General features: G+C 49.5%; 1 protein-coding gene across 1 annotated transcript in view; it reads right to left on the bottom strand.

Moving 5' to 3' along the window:
- Nucleotides 1-16,532, bottom strand: part of DYNC1H1 (dynein cytoplasmic 1 heavy chain 1) — a 69,006-nt gene that overhangs the window by 37,166 nt on the left and 15,308 nt on the right. The window contains exons 7-23 of the mRNA XM_059374004.1: nucleotides 16,279-16,506; nucleotides 13,802-14,878; nucleotides 12,938-13,117; nucleotides 11,383-11,532; nucleotides 9,065-9,211; nucleotides 6,434-6,574; nucleotides 5,903-6,079; nucleotides 5,662-5,772; nucleotides 5,459-5,578; nucleotides 4,690-4,929; nucleotides 2,342-2,497; nucleotides 2,094-2,207; nucleotides 1,559-1,669; nucleotides 1,272-1,481; nucleotides 952-1,098; nucleotides 600-766; nucleotides 327-500 (exon numbers count right to left, since the gene is read on the bottom strand). Coding sequence (XP_059229987.1) covers nucleotides 327-500; nucleotides 600-766; nucleotides 952-1,098; nucleotides 1,272-1,481; nucleotides 1,559-1,669; nucleotides 2,094-2,207; nucleotides 2,342-2,497; nucleotides 4,690-4,929; nucleotides 5,459-5,578; nucleotides 5,662-5,772; nucleotides 5,903-6,079; nucleotides 6,434-6,574; nucleotides 9,065-9,211; nucleotides 11,383-11,532; nucleotides 12,938-13,117; nucleotides 13,802-14,878; nucleotides 16,279-16,506 — 3,650 coding nt within the window. The remainder of the gene's footprint in view (nucleotides 1-326; nucleotides 501-599; nucleotides 767-951; nucleotides 1,099-1,271; nucleotides 1,482-1,558; nucleotides 1,670-2,093; nucleotides 2,208-2,341; nucleotides 2,498-4,689; nucleotides 4,930-5,458; nucleotides 5,579-5,661; nucleotides 5,773-5,902; nucleotides 6,080-6,433; nucleotides 6,575-9,064; nucleotides 9,212-11,382; nucleotides 11,533-12,937; nucleotides 13,118-13,801; nucleotides 14,879-16,278; nucleotides 16,507-16,532) is intronic.

The raw sequence follows: 16,532 nt of genomic DNA, 5'->3' as shown, positions 1-16,532 counted from the left end.
AAGCCTATTCAATTTATAGAAAGCAAACTATGCAGAAAGGAAGAAATACCACTTGGAAAATAACCAGAGCTGAATTTTTAAGAGTTATGAGGTGCCTGGAAGGGTGGATAACAGTTTCAGTGAAGCTTCATAAACAAATGCAAGGGAAAAAATAAGGGTTTATTATATTAGGAATACATGCACAAAACCAGAGTAATATTCATTGAATGGATTATTGGTAACACAACTCCTGATGCGAAAACAATCAACACACAGCCCCAGAAGGGAGAGCAGACGGCTCTTGAAACTGAACTTCACTTCTGCGCAAGTCAAAGCAAGCATCTTACCTGGGAAAAGACGATCGCTCCCTTTCCAGGTATTCTCCCAATGCTTTCTGGATCTTTCCTAACAGGTCTGCCAATCTCTCCAGAGACCTCTGTACCCCCTGGATGTTCAGGACATCCATAACAAGGGGGGACTTGGATACTTTTTTCATCAGAGCCAAAAACTCCGTGCTGATACTACAAATCAAATTGAAACCGTTGTTAGCTTTTACATGAAGAGCGGTTAGCAGACACATCTACGACTCGGCTCTCTTGCTCCCTGGCTGGAGGTCGTACCTCTGGAACCGCTGTGTTTCCACTGGCAGCAGGTGCTTGATATCCGCACTGCCCGTGAAGATGCCTTCCAGATAGACCCACCGTCTCTGCACGTCGATCCACACGTCAAAGAGAGCCATGATCCGGTTCAGCTTGTCTTCCCAGCTCAGGGCATCTTCCTCAAAAACCTAGTGGATAGATGGAAAGCAGATCCCAGCTGCTAAACCTTTCATAGATATGCCAAAGCTTACTAAAAAAATGCAAATGAAGTCAACTTATTTGACTTACACTTCAAAAACCAGTCAAAAGATATTACAGAGAAAGTGCAGGAGAACGCTCAGTGAGAGAGGGAAGGCTTCCCCAGCAACGGTACCTTGTAATACGGAGACAGCTTCATGGCCGAGACGCTGTTGATGTGCTCTTTGACCTTGTTGAAGAGGTCATCCCAGCCTCGGATCAAGCGACACTTGTTCTGATAGTTAACCAAGTCTAGCTCGTAAGTGTTCCATACCTCTCTTATCTGAATTAAAACCAAAAGAAGGGATGTTATTGATAAGTGGGCATTCACCAGCCGCACAAGCAAGCAGGTGTCAGGGGGACAAACAGACCACAGAGGCAGCTGTTCTTACACAGCCCAAACCTACATCACAGCTAGAAACGTGACATAAAAATGGCTACCGGTCTGTTATTTACCTGCTTCAAAAATTCTTCCAAAGCCATCTCCCCTTGTGCCACAAGCAGCACGTCCTTGACAATAGCTTCATTTTTCTGCAAGTCAACATCCCAGATCTGGCCAAGGGTTAGCTCAGAAACAACCCAATTAACATGAAGCCTTTTCATCAGCTGCTTCCAATGGCGATCTTTGAGTGCCTCGGATTTCAGCTCAATCACCAGCATGTTTATCTGCGGAGAGAGTCAGTGGATCACCTGTGCGGCCGTGCTCCTAGTGGACGCCCGGGACCCCAGCCCTGACTCACTACCTTCAAGTAACCCTTCAGAAGCCTCTGGACAAACTCATAGGATGCGTACTGCCGTAATCGTGCGGGGAAGTTTTTCAGCTGGTTCAGGAGGCCGTCTAAATTTTGTCGAAGCTGTGGAGAGAAAAGGTGGTATTTAGTTTGCCAGCACGTTCTTTAAACGGCGAGTATCTTATAAAATGCTTTTAAGGGGTGCTGGGTGCAGTAGTTGGTTAAGCGTCTAACTCTTGACTTTGGCTCAGGTCAGTGTGTCAGGGTTAGGAGATAGAGCCCCGCGCCAGGCTCTGCACTGAGCAGGGAGTCTGCTTCTCTCCTTCTCCCTTTCCCTCTGCCCCTCCCCTGCTCCATCTCAAATAAATTAAGTAATTAAAAAAAAACCTCCTGGTTTCGAAGCACATTTTCCATCGATCCAGACGAAATCTGTAAACGACCACCCTGTGACACTTTGTAAACTCACGACAGGTGGGCGAAGCTTCTAAGCCAAGCCTACAACTCACCACACACAAGGGCACACCACAGCGGCTAGGACTAGGTATACCTTTCGAGGCTGGACGGAGACCCACGGCTGCTCCTTCATCTGATCAATCTGCTCCCAGACCTTGGAAAGTTCTGACCAAACGCCTTTGAGATCCTGTAGTTCCTCTAAGGCCACCTGTGATGGCGACAGCGCAGCAGTGAGCCTCTGGATGTAGGAACCACTGCAGATCTGGCAGGGCCCTTGAGAAGGTCCCGGTCAAGGGCAGAGCGAGGATGAGGAGCCCCACCCCTACCGCCTGCGGTCCGTACCTGGACGCGCTCTTCACTGCCGCTGAGAAGTCCCGTATCTGTCAGTTCTAGCGCCTCCTTGGCCTTGGCGCACTTCTCCCGGTCATCCTTCAGCCTGCCGAACTTTCCTTCATATATGGTAAGAGCCTGAAGCGCCTCCTCCGGGCGAAGATTGCCCTGCAAGCAAAGTGCAGAATTGCAGAGCTAAGTCTCAAGACAGATGCCTACTTGGGCTCTGAAATGGTGGGGAGAGCCTGCGGTGAGTCTGGAAACTTGTGGTTCCTTAAACATGTCTCTGTGTATGTACCTCTTCAGCAAGATATATGCTTATGATCCGTCTATGTTAACGAATGTAACTTTTACTCCTATTTGACATAAACAAAGCATGAATAAGAAAGGTAGAGCACTGATGTGCCTCACTGGCTCAGTTGGAAGAGCATGTGATGCTTGATTTCCGGGTCGTGAGTTCGAGCCCTGTGATGGGTCCAGAGATGACTTGAATCAACATGCATTTAAAAAAAAAAGAAAAAAGGGGGCGCCTGAGTGACTCAGTGGGTTAAGCCACTGCCTTCGGCTTGGGTCATGGTCTCAGGATCCTGGGATTGAGCCCCAAGTCAGGCTCTCTGCTCAGCAGGGACCCTGCTTCCCCACCACCCCTCTGCCTGCCTCTCTGCCTACTTATGATCTCTCAGTCAAATAAGAAAAAAAAAGTCTTACAAAAAGAAAAAATAAAAGAAACAAGAAACAAGAAGGTGGAGTACCACTCCATTTAGCCACCATCTCACTAAGCGCCTGGGAAGGCAGGAAGAGAAGAGTCAGAACAGACTGGGGCCGGGAGCAGGCCTCTCCTGATCTGAGGGTACGGGGCTCTCGGGGAGGCGGGGAAGGCTGCCAGCCATGCTCTCCCCGGGGCACACAGCCACTGCATCAGTTACCAAGAGAAGGACAAGAAATCAAGTGGTCCTCAGTGAAATGGCCTCTAGTTGAGAATTTAAACTATGATTTGCTGACTCCTCAATAACTTGAAAATGACTAGATAAAACATAAAAAAATTAAACTGTAACACATTACTAGCAAAAAATAGCAATAAACAATATTCAAATTCTGGTGATCAGAATCTTGCCTACTGAGAAATACTCACTCCCCCGCTAGAGCCAGCATTCTGCAAAGTTACAGTTCTGGCATTTGTGAAAGCAAAGGGCTTCTTAGAACAGCAGCCCTCGAACCAGAATTAAGCACAAAGTAGGACCTCCGGGTCCAAGAGCACAGGCAGGGCTGAGGCAGGACGGAGCTCTGCTGAGTAGGTGGGAGGCCAGATCTGTTGCCAGGCCTGCTGCGGAACTGCTACACCCCAAACCAGAGCACCAGGTTAACACTTGGAGTGTCCTACCTGTCCACCCCCTCTCCTCCCGTCCATGCTCCTGCTTTCATGTCCAAACAAATCAGACTGAACTCCCCCAGGAAACCAGGTACGCGGTTCTGTACTTGCTTGAGCCCTGCACACACTGTCGCCTCTAAGGACCGCCCCTGCCACTGCACGACTTGCCAGCCCCCCTTCCTCCCGCAGGTCTCCCTGCAAACACCACCATCCCTGTAAGGCAGCATACCACCGACACTCCTCGTCCGCCTGGGCCCCTCCCCATGGCACCAATCCCCATCTGACTCAAATACACGTCTTCCGTGCTCGTTTTCACCTGCCTCTCCCACTGCTGTGCCCCTCCTGGTCACTGCTCTATCCCCAGCACCTGAACACACTTGGTGCTCAGTAAATATCTGAATGAACCAAGAGGACTGAAGGGGCAGGTCCCGGTACAGAAGCAACGATGACAACAAGGATGGCAGGACCTGCCTCCCACAGCACACGCCAACGTGAGGCTCGGCCTGTGCCTGCGAGAAATTCAATTCTAATTTCTGAGTGTGCCTAAGTAAGAGAATAACTTAGAACAGAAAACCTTAAATTTTTAAAACCACCTGCTGACTTAAATGATCGTCACAAGGGCTTCTACGTAAAAAGAGCTCTAAGTTGGTAAGTGCTGTTTAAGTTACAAAAAGGTAAGTCCTTGGGGCGCCTTGGGTGGCTCAGTGGGTTAAGCCTCTGCCTTCGGCACAGGTCATGATCTCAGGGTCCTGGGATCAAGCCCCGCATCGGGCTCTCTGCTCAGCAGGGAGCCTGCTTCCCTTCCTCTCTCTGCCTACTTGTGATCTCTGTCTACCAAATAAATAAGTAAGATTAAAAAATATATATATTAAAAAGGTTAAGTCCTCATCCCGGGACTGCTAAGTCAGAGCAAAGCCTTCGGCGTGGGAGAAAGGACAGGGATTCGCAGTGGGGGTCACCTTGGGGCTGGGGCGTGGCAGGCGGGGCTCACCGTAACGGGCTTGGTTTTCTCCCAGTCAGCCAGCAGGTCTGTGGTGCGGCTCTCCACCGCCCGGTCCTCCTGCACAATCTTCATCTGCAGGTTCGCCACCTGCTGCTGGATGGCAGAGTCCTTCCGCCGCATGATGTCGTTAAAGGCCCCCCACTCGCCCTCAATGTTGTCGATGTAGAGCCAGGAGGGTGGGAACTGGAACCTTTGCTTTTCCAGCAAGCGTTGGCCATTGCGGTAGAGCTTTGAGGTGAAAAACACAGGTTTTTTTTTTCTTTCACAATAGAAACCGTCATCAGATTCCCATGTAAAAGGAAGACACCCTGCCGCTCCAGAATACAGAACATCAGTATGTTCGCTCTTGTCCAGAAACCTGCCTGGGGAGTGCGGCGCCCAGGAAGCAGCACGGCCCAGGCCCGTGGCAGCTGGGACACCCCACGCCTGCTGCGCCCAAGTGGCCCTGAGAGGACAGAAGGCGCGCTGCTGAGGCGCATCCCCCCCTCCTTCCGAGGTAGAAAAACCAATGCGTGTGTGACTCAAAGATCAACAACTAACGTCCAAGATTTAAAAGGCAAGACAGAGTGGTTCGCAAACCTCCACGTGCTTCGAAGTCACCTGCAGAGCTGTTTAAAATGCAGACCCTGGGACGCCAGGATCCGCGTTTAAACCAGCTCAGCAGGAGGGTCAAGCTGGTGGCTTGCGGACTGTGCGGACCTAACGCCAAGCACCTCCCGGGCCGATGCTGAGACTCTGAACTGTTTCCAGAGCTCACCTCAACTTGTTTCTCAAACTGTTTGATCTTCCGTTTCAAAGACTGCACGTAGGTGATGAAGGTCACTGCGTCGGAGGTGCTGGCCGTGTCCACCGAGTGCTGCTCCAGCTCCTGGCGTGACTGTTTGGAGAGAACACAGAAGGGTAATGCGGGGCCCAGGTCACCAGCAGACTCGTCCTGCTGCCAGAATCTTGCTTCCTCACCTTGGAGATCTGGGAGTGGAATTCCGTCATGTTTGATCCAAGCATCTGCCCAAATTTGCTGAGAACCTCCTTATGCCAAGAGTCGTACTTCAAGTTCACCTTAGATTGAACCTGCAGGTGAATGAGCCCCCGACAACAGGCCATCAGCTCCTTCAGGCTTCCGCTGCATCCCCATCCCACACCAGACGCTGCCTTGAGAGCCAGCCACCTCCACCCCTTGTGACAAGACAGCAGAGCTCACCTTGCCATAATCTATAACCACTGGTCCAAACTCTTTCTTGGTTTCTGCGTTGTCGAAAGTGCCTCTGGCCTTCCTTATCTGAACCAGGAGAGCCTGCCATTTGTTGAGATCTTCCCCAAGTCTGTTGTAGATGTTCTCAGCCTGCATGTCCCACAGGCACTGATACTGAAGCCAGACCTGCAGACGAAGGGCACGGTCAAGCCCACAGCCGGCCTCTCACTGTGTAGGCCACTCGTGCATAGGATGTTCATATTTCACTAAAAAGACTCACTTTCAACACTGCTAGAAAAATTCACTTCAAGCTCTCAGAATTTTCATATTAAAAGAGAATAAAATTCACTGTTCTCTGAAATGCAAGTTAATAGACTGTAAGATTTGCTCTACTGCTGACTGCTTAAAGTGAGCGTTATCTAGTGTATCACATGGTATACACAGTGCACAGATTTTAGCTCCCACCTTTATTAGACAGCATACGCACTACATTAAGAAAGACTCTACAGCAAGATATGAACGACACTGGGAGCTTCTCACCTTGACGTACTGCTCGACCTCAGTCACGATACCCATGACCGCAGAGTAGGACTCCTCTAAGGCAACAGGGCCATCAGGCATCCGTGTTAGAGCATTCCGGTAGAATTTCTCTTCTTCAGTCAGCTCATAATGTACGCCCACCTAAGGAAGCAGAGGCGGAAGGAGCACAAACAGCATATACAAAATGCTCATCTCAGAGCCCCTTTCACTGAATTCAAATGAACTGCAGGGAATAGCCTGCTACAAAACTGGCATTTAATGTCCCTTTACCCCAGCCACAAGAAATCAGAGGCCTACTTGTACTTCACTCATCAGCCAATAAAGGGAACATCAGACCAACCACAAGCTAGAGTATGCGGCGTCACTACGTAAAAGCAGTTACAGAGCTCTCCGAGCCCTGGGAGCAGAGCCTCTCCGTGGCAGTGGAACACCAAAGGTGAGGTCTAAGGACTAAGATGACCATGACTGCACAGTTACAGCAGCCTGGATGATGGAAGTGATGACCAGCCATCGCTTCAATGAGCAGAGCCCTGGCTATGTGCCAGGCACTGTTCCAGGCACGAGAAAGAGCCAGACAAAAATCTCTGCTCACACAGACTTGTACTCCGTGGAGGAGAGACAGGGAAAAGCAAACTATACAGAACATTAGCGGGTGAGCAGCGCTCTGGAGACAAAGCAGGAGAGAGGAAGGCTTGGAGTATGGGGTGGGGGAGGTCAGGGAAGGCCCCACAGAACAGGACTGGGGGAGGGAGTGTGCTATGTCCGCACGTCGCTACCATTGGTTCCAAGCAGAGGTCAGCAAGTGCAAAGGTCTAGGGGCAAGAGCCTGTCTGAGGAGAGTGAGAGGCCAGTGTGGCCGGGGCAGTGTCAGTGAGTGGGATGCAGGCGCTCAAGTCAGAGAGGCCGCAAGCAGCCTATTAGGTGGGGCCCAGAGCTCTGCCATGGGACGTGGCTTTCATGTGGGGTGGCACGGGAAGCCATCGGGGGCACTGGGAAGACCAGTGTCAGGACTGACATGAAATCTAAGTCTTACACTGCTGCTGTGTTGAAAATAGGTTTTAGGGCGGCAAAAGCAAACACAAAGATCTGTCAGGGGGAACCTGAAGAACCCCAGGGAGGGGGGACAGTACCTTGGACTGGTGGTATCAGTGGATGTGGGCAAAAAAGATCAAGATTGATTTTGAAGACAGAGACAGTGAGCGGCCAGGGTGACACCCTGACTTGGGCCTGAGTGGGCTGAAGGCGGGGAAAGGAAAGACTGGGCGTGGGGGCAAGTCTGAGGGAGGGGTCGGAGGTGCGCTCAGTGTGTGGCACCCATCAGTCTGGTGGGGACGCCCGGGAGCCAGCAGGAGAGATGGGTCTGGAGGTCAAGACAAAGGCTGGGCTAGAGATGTGAGAACGGAGTTGTTACGCATGGCCAGCACTCAGTGAGTGGACTGTGTGGGACAGAGTTCTGGGGTGGGCAGCACACAGAGAGAGGTAGAGGCTGGAAGGAGGAGAGCCAAAGAGGAGCCAGCAGAGGAGACTGGCCCGTGAGTGGGAGGAAAAGCAGGACAGAGGAACAAGCATACCCGGCAGGAGGGGGTGCGCACCCGTCACGGCCTGCCACTGCCACTTCTCCGGGCTGAGAAGCCGGCCACAGTGACAGGGAAAGACCGGGGACCCTCACGTCTGAGCAGGAGGGACCTGGAGCAGGTGTGTAGACAAGTCCTCTATGTTTTTACCAAGAGAACCAAGAAGTAAGATGGCTAGAGGGTGACAGGGGTCAGGCTTATTCAGGAGACTGAGCCACAGACAAGGGCATGGGACCCAGCGGAAGAGGGGGGGGTTTCACTTCCGTCACATGTGGAGACGAACAGCATGGCTGGCTAAAAACAGGACGTCACAAGAAATATCCTGCAGTCTGTACAGACTGCCCAGAGCAGAAGGAACCAGTATTCACAGTTGGGTCCCGATTAGCTGGTCACTGCCAAGTTTGGGCTCATCACTGTCAGGACTGTGAGTCTATAGGTGGTTGCTACAGCAAAAAATTCTAAGGACTCAGCCCATGTTGTGTCTGGTCCAAAGCTAACAGTTTCTAGAAGAGCTGGAGTCACAGGCTGTGGAGATCTGCTTATGTGAAGTAATACTACTTAGAGACCAAGGACTACCTAGTCTTTTGGGTTTTCCTTTTGCTCCAGAAGCACATTATTAAGAGTGTATCTAGGATCTGTTTTGAAATAATCTGATGGACGGAGAGGGATCAAAATTTAAATTGACCACATGATAATAGACAAAGCAGGCTGGTGTGAGTTCACGAGACTCCTAGTTTCACGTGTATCTGAAAACCTCTATAGTAAGTGGGGGTGGGGAGGAACCAGAATTAAAATTCCCAGAGAAGTTCACGGAGGGAACTTCTACGAGACTACCGAGATCGGAATTGCAGAGGCAACTATTCGGAAAGGCAGCCCAGGAAAACTGTCAGCTCACACAAGCCTCCTCTGCTTTCCCTTGGAGTGCTGGACCCCAAGTGTGCAGACTGAGAAGACAGACAGCAGCAGAATTTAAAGAGGCATGACGGAGCGGTGGTGCCACAGAGCCCTGGGGGGGCCCGGTCCGAGGGGTCATGGTGAGGGTGCCGGGAAGGCTCACCTGGTACCTCTGACTCTGGATCCGGGGAAGAGACAGCACAACCATCTTCCAGGCAAACATTTCCTGATACAGCTTGTACCTGCACTCTTCGATCGGCGGATTCAAGTAGATGACCTGATTGGTTATTCTTAGCTCGTGAACAACATTCTGTAAGACAAAGATTTCATTTCTCACTCAGCAATCGGTTTCAATAAACTGGCTTTTATGCATTTGTGATGTCAGAGTCAGTATTAGTGAGGTATGTGATCGTTTTGTGGTTAAAAACCTATTATGCAGGTGTGATTCTAACATACTAATAAACTGGTGAATGTCTCCAGGAGCCATTTTCAATTAAATGGTACTGAACACATGTGTGTGTTGCTGTCGCTCAGTAATCACCTCAAGGAAAATCAGGTGCTACGAATCCTGAAATTTGAAAGTGGGTATAAAGTATACAAATTATAGCTTTTTTTGCTGATTGTACAAAGCATTAGAATCATTTCAGAGAAATGTTCTTGATATAAATGCTTTTTAAGTAAAAAAAAATAGTTTTGACATACAACACTTTCACACTCTAAATTTTATTAACCTACTCCAGTCTGAACCATGAATGTGTTACCTGATTAGAGAACGTGGCCTTGTGTATTTCGCACCTCTCTAGAGGACCATAAAGAGTCAGGAGGCAGGCACTGCTAAGGCTCCTCCTGGGTCCCCTGTACCTCGGTGAATATGTAACACCACGGAATGGAGCACCGTCTGACTGAATGTGCTGGCTGATCTCCGACACAGTGACCCCGGGATCCGAGAACCCTGTGCCACCGATGCCGGGACCGAGGCTGGCACGAGCTGTCAGACACGCACTGCCCGGAGGCAGGTTTATAGGCCAAGGTGAGGCCATGCCGCCTGCCAGTGTCTGCTTTAAGCTAAGCAGGAATTCCGACCCCATTTCCATGAGATAACTGCTCTAGCTTAGACATACTCATTTGCTTTTTTGCATCTCTGTATTTTAAAAAGTAGGCTCTCAGGATAAATATATGTATTATTTCACAGTGAAAACACTTTTCAAGCATTAAGAGAAAAAAACGAGAAGGTAACACCTGGGGAAACAAAAAACAGCCAATTGTTTCTCCTACATCAAAGTTTCTACCTTCTGTTCTTTTAGGCTTCTGTTTTCTGAGACTTTTGGGGGTAAATTTAACACGAACTATGTAAGGCAAATGCATGGCTTACTGAACTACTATGCGGCAGACACGTTTGTAACCAACGCCCACACTAGCAGACACGATCTATTTGCACAGCCTGAACTAACACAATTTTCTAGAAGGCCTGCTGGCCTCAGCTGGTCTCTTCACTCAAATGGGAAATTGGTGGCTTGGAGACAAGGACTGCTGTCCAGAGTGGTGACCACTGTGCTAGTCATTCTTCCACGAGATGCTGAGATTTTGTGAAAAGTGACATTTTAGTATCGGTCTAAACTTCTCCTTGTACAGATTATACTGGGTTCTTGAAATGATTTCTTGCACGTATGCTTAGAAAGCAGAGACTGTTTTATCCCGTGTAGATTTTTTCTAAAATTTCCCACTCTCATGGGGCACCTGGGTGGCTCAGTCAGTTAAGTGACTGCCTTTGGCTCAGGTCATGATCCCAGAGTCCCGGGATCAAGTCCAGCATGGGCTCCCAGTTCCGTGAAGTTTGCTTCTCCCTCTGTGCTCCTCTTGTGCTCTCTCTTTCTCTCTCTCTCAAATAAATAAAATAAAATCTAAAAATAAAAAAATAAATAAAAATACGATTTCCCACTTTTAAAAAACTTCCAATTTTCTAATTATTTTAGACTTACAGAAAAGTTGCAAAGAAAATACGAAGAGATTTTATATACCCTTTACCAGCTCCTGTTAATGTTGCCATCTACCATAGTACAACTACCAAACAAGTCGACACTGACACAACACTACTAACTAAAATACTGACTTCAGTCAGATTTCCCAGGTCCCCCACAGCATGCACAGTAGTCACAGTTCCTTAATCCCTTCCAACCTCTGACATGTTCTCAGTTTCTCCTGGTCTGTCAGGACCCTGACACTCTTTTCTCACGGTCAGAATAAGTCTGGGAGCTGTGAGGGCAAAGACCAAGGGGAAAGCGGCCATGTCACCACGTCGCACACACTGCTGGGGTAAAACAATGAGCACGAGACAGCTCTGGTGACGCCAACTTTGGTCCCCTGGCTGAGGGGTGTCTGTTAGGTTTCTTCACTGTTAAGTGACTTTCTCATTGGTACTTTTCCAGGGAAGCACCCTTTGTTTGATTGACCAGCAAACTGGATGCTACGGGAAATACTCACTTTAATCTTCGGCTCTCCGCCAGGCTTGTGACTAACTTGAGGCGCGTCTGTGTCCATGTCAACTTCTGCCTTATCTTCAGCTTGTCCGAGCAGCACCTGGGTCCAAGCTCTCAGGCCAGCTTGTAGGCGCACGCCCAATATTCTTTCAATCTACAGAGAAAGCAGGATGAAAGACCAGTGTTCTTCCAAAAGGTAGCTTAACGAGCACGTCAGGTAGGAAGCTAATGCTTCAGGCCAAGCACAACAACCCCACCCTTCATCTTACTCTGGATCCCCACCTCACTAGGTCTCTCTCCCAGCCTCAGAGAACACGACCTCCATCTGGGCGCTAACCCAATCACCAACCCTCTGACTTGTAAGGGACAAGGAGATGAACCTAGATGCAGTCAAGGTCTTGCTGTTTGCTCAACTCACTAGAAAATTTACAAAACAAAAGTGTTGTCCTGGTAGTCTCAGAGATAAAACTAATAATCTACAGTCTGGAGAATAAGCCTGATGTATAACATTAGCTTGAGGTATGCGACATGGTGGTTCTGTGTTTGTACGTACTGCAGAACCATGACCAGGTAAGACCAAGTAACATCTGTCAGCAGACACAGGCGCCCATTCTCTTTTAACAAGTAAAGAAGAAAGTTTTCTGATATGGAATGATACAAGTGAACGTTCCATGAAGGGGACATCTGTGTGTCTTTGTGCAGTCTGTCCCTCCTGGGAATGCTGTCAAGGCTGCAGTGGCAAAGCACGAGACTTCCAGTAGATTCGGAGAGTGGGCTTTGTGAAATTTCCCTGGGAGTGCTCTGTGTGTGGATACGCTGTACCTTTGTGGGTCACAGGTTTTCTCTTCCTTTCTCCCTAAATGGATAACTAAGGTACTTCAGAGCTGCCCACTGAGTAGCTCTCCGCAGATGCTGACACCCGCCAACGAGAAAGCCACATGGGTGGTAAATATGTTTTAAACACATGCACAGCTGCACACAAGTACTTCCCTCTCTCCACATACTTCTGTAAGGGGGAGCCCCGCTCCTCTACACCAGGAGTAAGACATATCTGGTTGCTAGGCATTTCTTTTTTTTAATTAAGGAAGGCATTTCTTTTCTTTTTTAATTAAGCTCTTGGCCCAACATGGGCCCTGAACTCATGACCCAGAGGTCTAAAGTCTCGTGGACTACCAACTGAGCCAGCCAGGCACCCCTAGGCATTTCTTTTTAAACTGGGTGGTGGAGAAGGGGCAGCGTGTCAGAGAAGGATGCCTGGAGACGAGGGCCTGGGAGAACCCCTACGTTACTGGGTGTGCAGGGAAGGCAGGCCGGAGGCTGTCATGTATTCAGAAGATGAAGAGACCCCCCCACCTGACCACCTCCAACCTGGATCGGACAGGAGTGTTGCTAGTTCCACAGCTCAGCGCCACCCTTAGCTAAACGGGATTTCCTGAGAAGGAACGGGACTACTGCTGGTAACTTCTATGGGAAAATGCTTTTCAGGGAAAAACTAGTAAGCATATAAAATCGGGCTGAAAGTAAATGACCAAAAAGTGCCGTAACCAGCCATCCCGCACCTCCATGTCAAGCTTGTTGACCCAGATGGGCAAGTTGGAGTAGGAGTGCAGATTCAAGTCATCCACGGCCTTCTGGACTCTGTTCAAGATCTCGGAGAAGGTCTTGTGGTCGTACAGGCAAGTCTCCAGCGAGCGGACCTCCAGGTCTATTTTTTCTTCAATGATCAGCAGGTCATCCACCTAAGGGAAGGCGCATCGAATATTTAAAATTCCATTCACATATCCCTTTACTTTTATGTGTATTTCTCAATTGATATATATTTAAGGCAAAGGAGTTCTTCCAGGAATAGCCAATCCCATTTACCCAGGGGTCCTCACTCCTATATTCTCAGGAGGGAAGGGGGACCTCTGAGCAGTCTGGGTACAGGAATCTGACGGGCCTGCTCCGTGCCTTCTCTCGCTAAGCACTGGCATGAGCACTAGATGCACACCCTGGCTCGGACCTGCCTCCCAGCAGCAGGCTCAGAGCCAGGAGGCTTACAACTGCCCAGGCGCACTAGGGTCTGGGAAAGGAGTGGGTCTGGAGTGGACCGACAGCAAGGGCCACGACTGCAGAGCCCTGTCGTCCGTGCAGCTGCATCAGTAATAAAGCTCTCATGTCACTTGGTCAGACTCCCACGTCCTTCCCCTCCCCACTGGTTTCTAAACTCAGGCTGTTACTTAATGGTCTTCCCAGAGCCCCACCACCATCACACAGCCCAGCAAGTAAAAGGGCTGCTTCTCCCCTTCAGCTCACATGGCCCAGTGCTCTCCCCATGAGGAAGGCTCCCACGGGAGAACTACTGCGTTCATGGGAGTGACGTTACTGCATTTAGTTCATTCCCGGGACCCTGCGGGGCGGGGGGGCAGTAAATTACAACACACCTTTTCTTGGAAGTTGAAGACAGTCTCCGCTAAGCGCTGCACGTACGGGTCGAGTTTGTAGGATTCCCACACCAGTGCAATGCCCTCCGCGATCAGAGCCTGCACCTCCTTTTTCAAGCCGGCCACCAGAAGGGAAATGGTGTTCCGCTCCTCCACCTTCTCACAGGTCCGCTCATAGGTGCGCACGCTCTCGATCAGCGAGATGGCAAACGGGTACAGCTGGTTTGCTTGGTGAGCCTTGTTCACGATCGCCAGTGGGACTCGGAAACCAAGCCACTTGAGGTTTCGAACTTCTTTGGAAAGCGTGATGATCTCTGGAAGGAAGTTAACTTTCAGCTTCAGGACGTTTCCGGTTCGGCCTCGGACGCGAGTGCTCTCGATGGTGAAGATGCGCCCCGAGACGCCGAGGTTGCGCTGCTGCACCTTCCGGGCCCAGTCGTCGAAGATCTCCTGAGTGTTGAGCTTCATGCGGAAGCTGTCCCCGTCCTGCTTCAGCTTCTGGCCCTCCACGTGGTTCTCCCAGCCCTTGCCCAGAACGTCTTCCACACGCTTCATGTAGGCGCTCAGCTGGCGGTCGATCTGCTTGGCCCAGATGATGGAGCCCGACACGGGGGGCAGGTCGCGCACGTGGCTCATCTTACACGCCTGACTCTGTGGGTACTGGACCTTGAACTTGTCATGGAGAGACTCGATGTCATCTTTCACACGCTGGATGAGCTGGGTCTGGTACTCACGGATGGCCCCACGGATGTGAGGCCTGACGAAGAGTGCGTTGAACCTGGAGAAAATCCTGAACATCTCGTTTGCATTCTTGGCTGTGCCGAGCTGATCCCTAAGGCGAGCAGTGATCCGGGTCTCTACCCTGTCGATTCGCTCATCGTATCTCTTCATGGCAGCCTCCCAAGCTTCCGTGCCTTCTTTGGAGACATCCAGACCGTCCACTTCCTTGACGTTCTCGTACGCAAGGTTGACCTCTTCAATCGCATTAGCATCGGCCGCGTCGAAGAGGACCTCTGCTACTTTCATGTCCTGAGGCTCGGGGACTTCTCCCTGGTTCTGCTGGGCAACTGCTGTGACCTGAAAGAGGAGGATTTGTGACAAAGTTGATCGCACAAAGACTGTTGTTGACTGTACACCAGGAGCACACACCACACAACACAGCCGGTCCTGGCTGTGTGTTCCTAACTTTTGGCCAAGTGTTTTATAACCAGAGTGCAACAGAGCTGTGAGGAGTATGACACAGTATGTTCTAACTTCCTGTGTAAAGCTCTTCTGACAATGCAGTTTCAGTTCTTAAGCTAAAATAACATGTTAAAACCTGGGTTTTGGGTACTTGCCTCTTCAAAGTTTTGTCTACAATTAAAATGCATTGGAAAGCTCAGTAAGTCACAAGAGCGCCACATATAAACAGCATCCAATGTAAATAGCCTTCCTTTTCGATGTTTAAAACTTGAATTATAATCCGTGGGTAAGTCCCACAGCGGAGGGACAGAGAAAGGCTACAGCAACAGGGAAGAACTCCCCCCTTCAGCTCCCTGAAGCACTGGGGAGCAGCGCAGGGCACGGGCATTGGCTCAGGAAGTGTCAGACTTCCCCACATGTCTCCTGCCCACACTCCCGCAGGATTACAAAGCTGGGCAGGGGCCTTGATCTGGGTTCCCAGATGTCTTGGGAACTTGTTTGGCAGAGATCATCATTATTACTTTCACTAACCCCTAACTAAAATCTAGAATTTCCTACAATTATCAACACACACAACAGTCACCCAGAGTTGGAGGTTCCACAGCCTTGTCACCAATAAATACTTCCTCATCACATTATAATTGTACGTTTAAAAGTATATATATTTATTTTATTTTAAAGATGTTATTTATTTGACAGAGAGATCACAAGAAGGCAAAGCAGCAGGCAGAGAGGGAGGCGGAAGCAGGCTCCCTGTCAAGCAGAGAGCCCGATGTGGGGCTCGATCCCAGGACCCTGAGATCATGACCTGAGCCGAAGGCAGAGGCTTTAACCCACTGAGCCACCCAGGCGCCCCTGGACTGGATTTTTTAAAGAAAATCACTGATGAAGACAAAAGGTGAATTAAGAACAAAAAAAAGCAAAAGCATGTACAAAGAAAAGGAGTCATTTAATTCTTTTATATAAATCTCTGACATATGCGATTATGAATGAGGCATCTGGGAAAAAGGTTAAGAAACACGTCCAAGTCACACAGCTCATTAAACAGTGGAATTTATCTTAAATTAAAACCCAGGAAGTTTGGCTCTAGGGTCCATGCATTTTTGGAGGAGGGATGAATGGATGGAGAAGATCTACTGTGAAAATACAGAGTCACCATATTGTCAAGGGGACAGTGAAAGGGTGCAAACGGAACTCGAGAGGCATCTGCCGCAGAACAGAAGTGTGCATTCTAAGAAAAAGAAAGCAGGTTATAAAAACAACCCATGAACGTATTTTACAAATGTGATACATACCTGTGGCCTCAGGACCCTGACAATGACAGCCCTCAGCTGCTCATGCTGGCGTCGAAACTTTCTCATCTGGTCAAGGCGGGCCTGGAGCTTCCTGTGAGCTGGGTTGATTCGCCAAACCATCTTCAGATTTTCTTCCCTTTTTCTTTTGACAATGTCTCTCAGTAACACCTGAAGCTTCTCATATTCATCATCCCAAGTCTGAAAGACTTCAAAGCATGCGACCATAACCTAGGATATAATTTACAAAAGGAAGC

The sequence above is a fragment of the Mustela nigripes genome, chromosome 13, assembly GCF_022355385.1.
Source record: "Mustela nigripes isolate SB6536 chromosome 13, MUSNIG.SB6536, whole genome shotgun sequence".
NCBI classification, from domain to species: domain Eukaryota; kingdom Metazoa; phylum Chordata; class Mammalia; order Carnivora; family Mustelidae; genus Mustela; species Mustela nigripes.
Note: the sequence above shows the minus strand (reverse complement) of the source record. Positions and strands in the feature narration are given on the sequence as shown.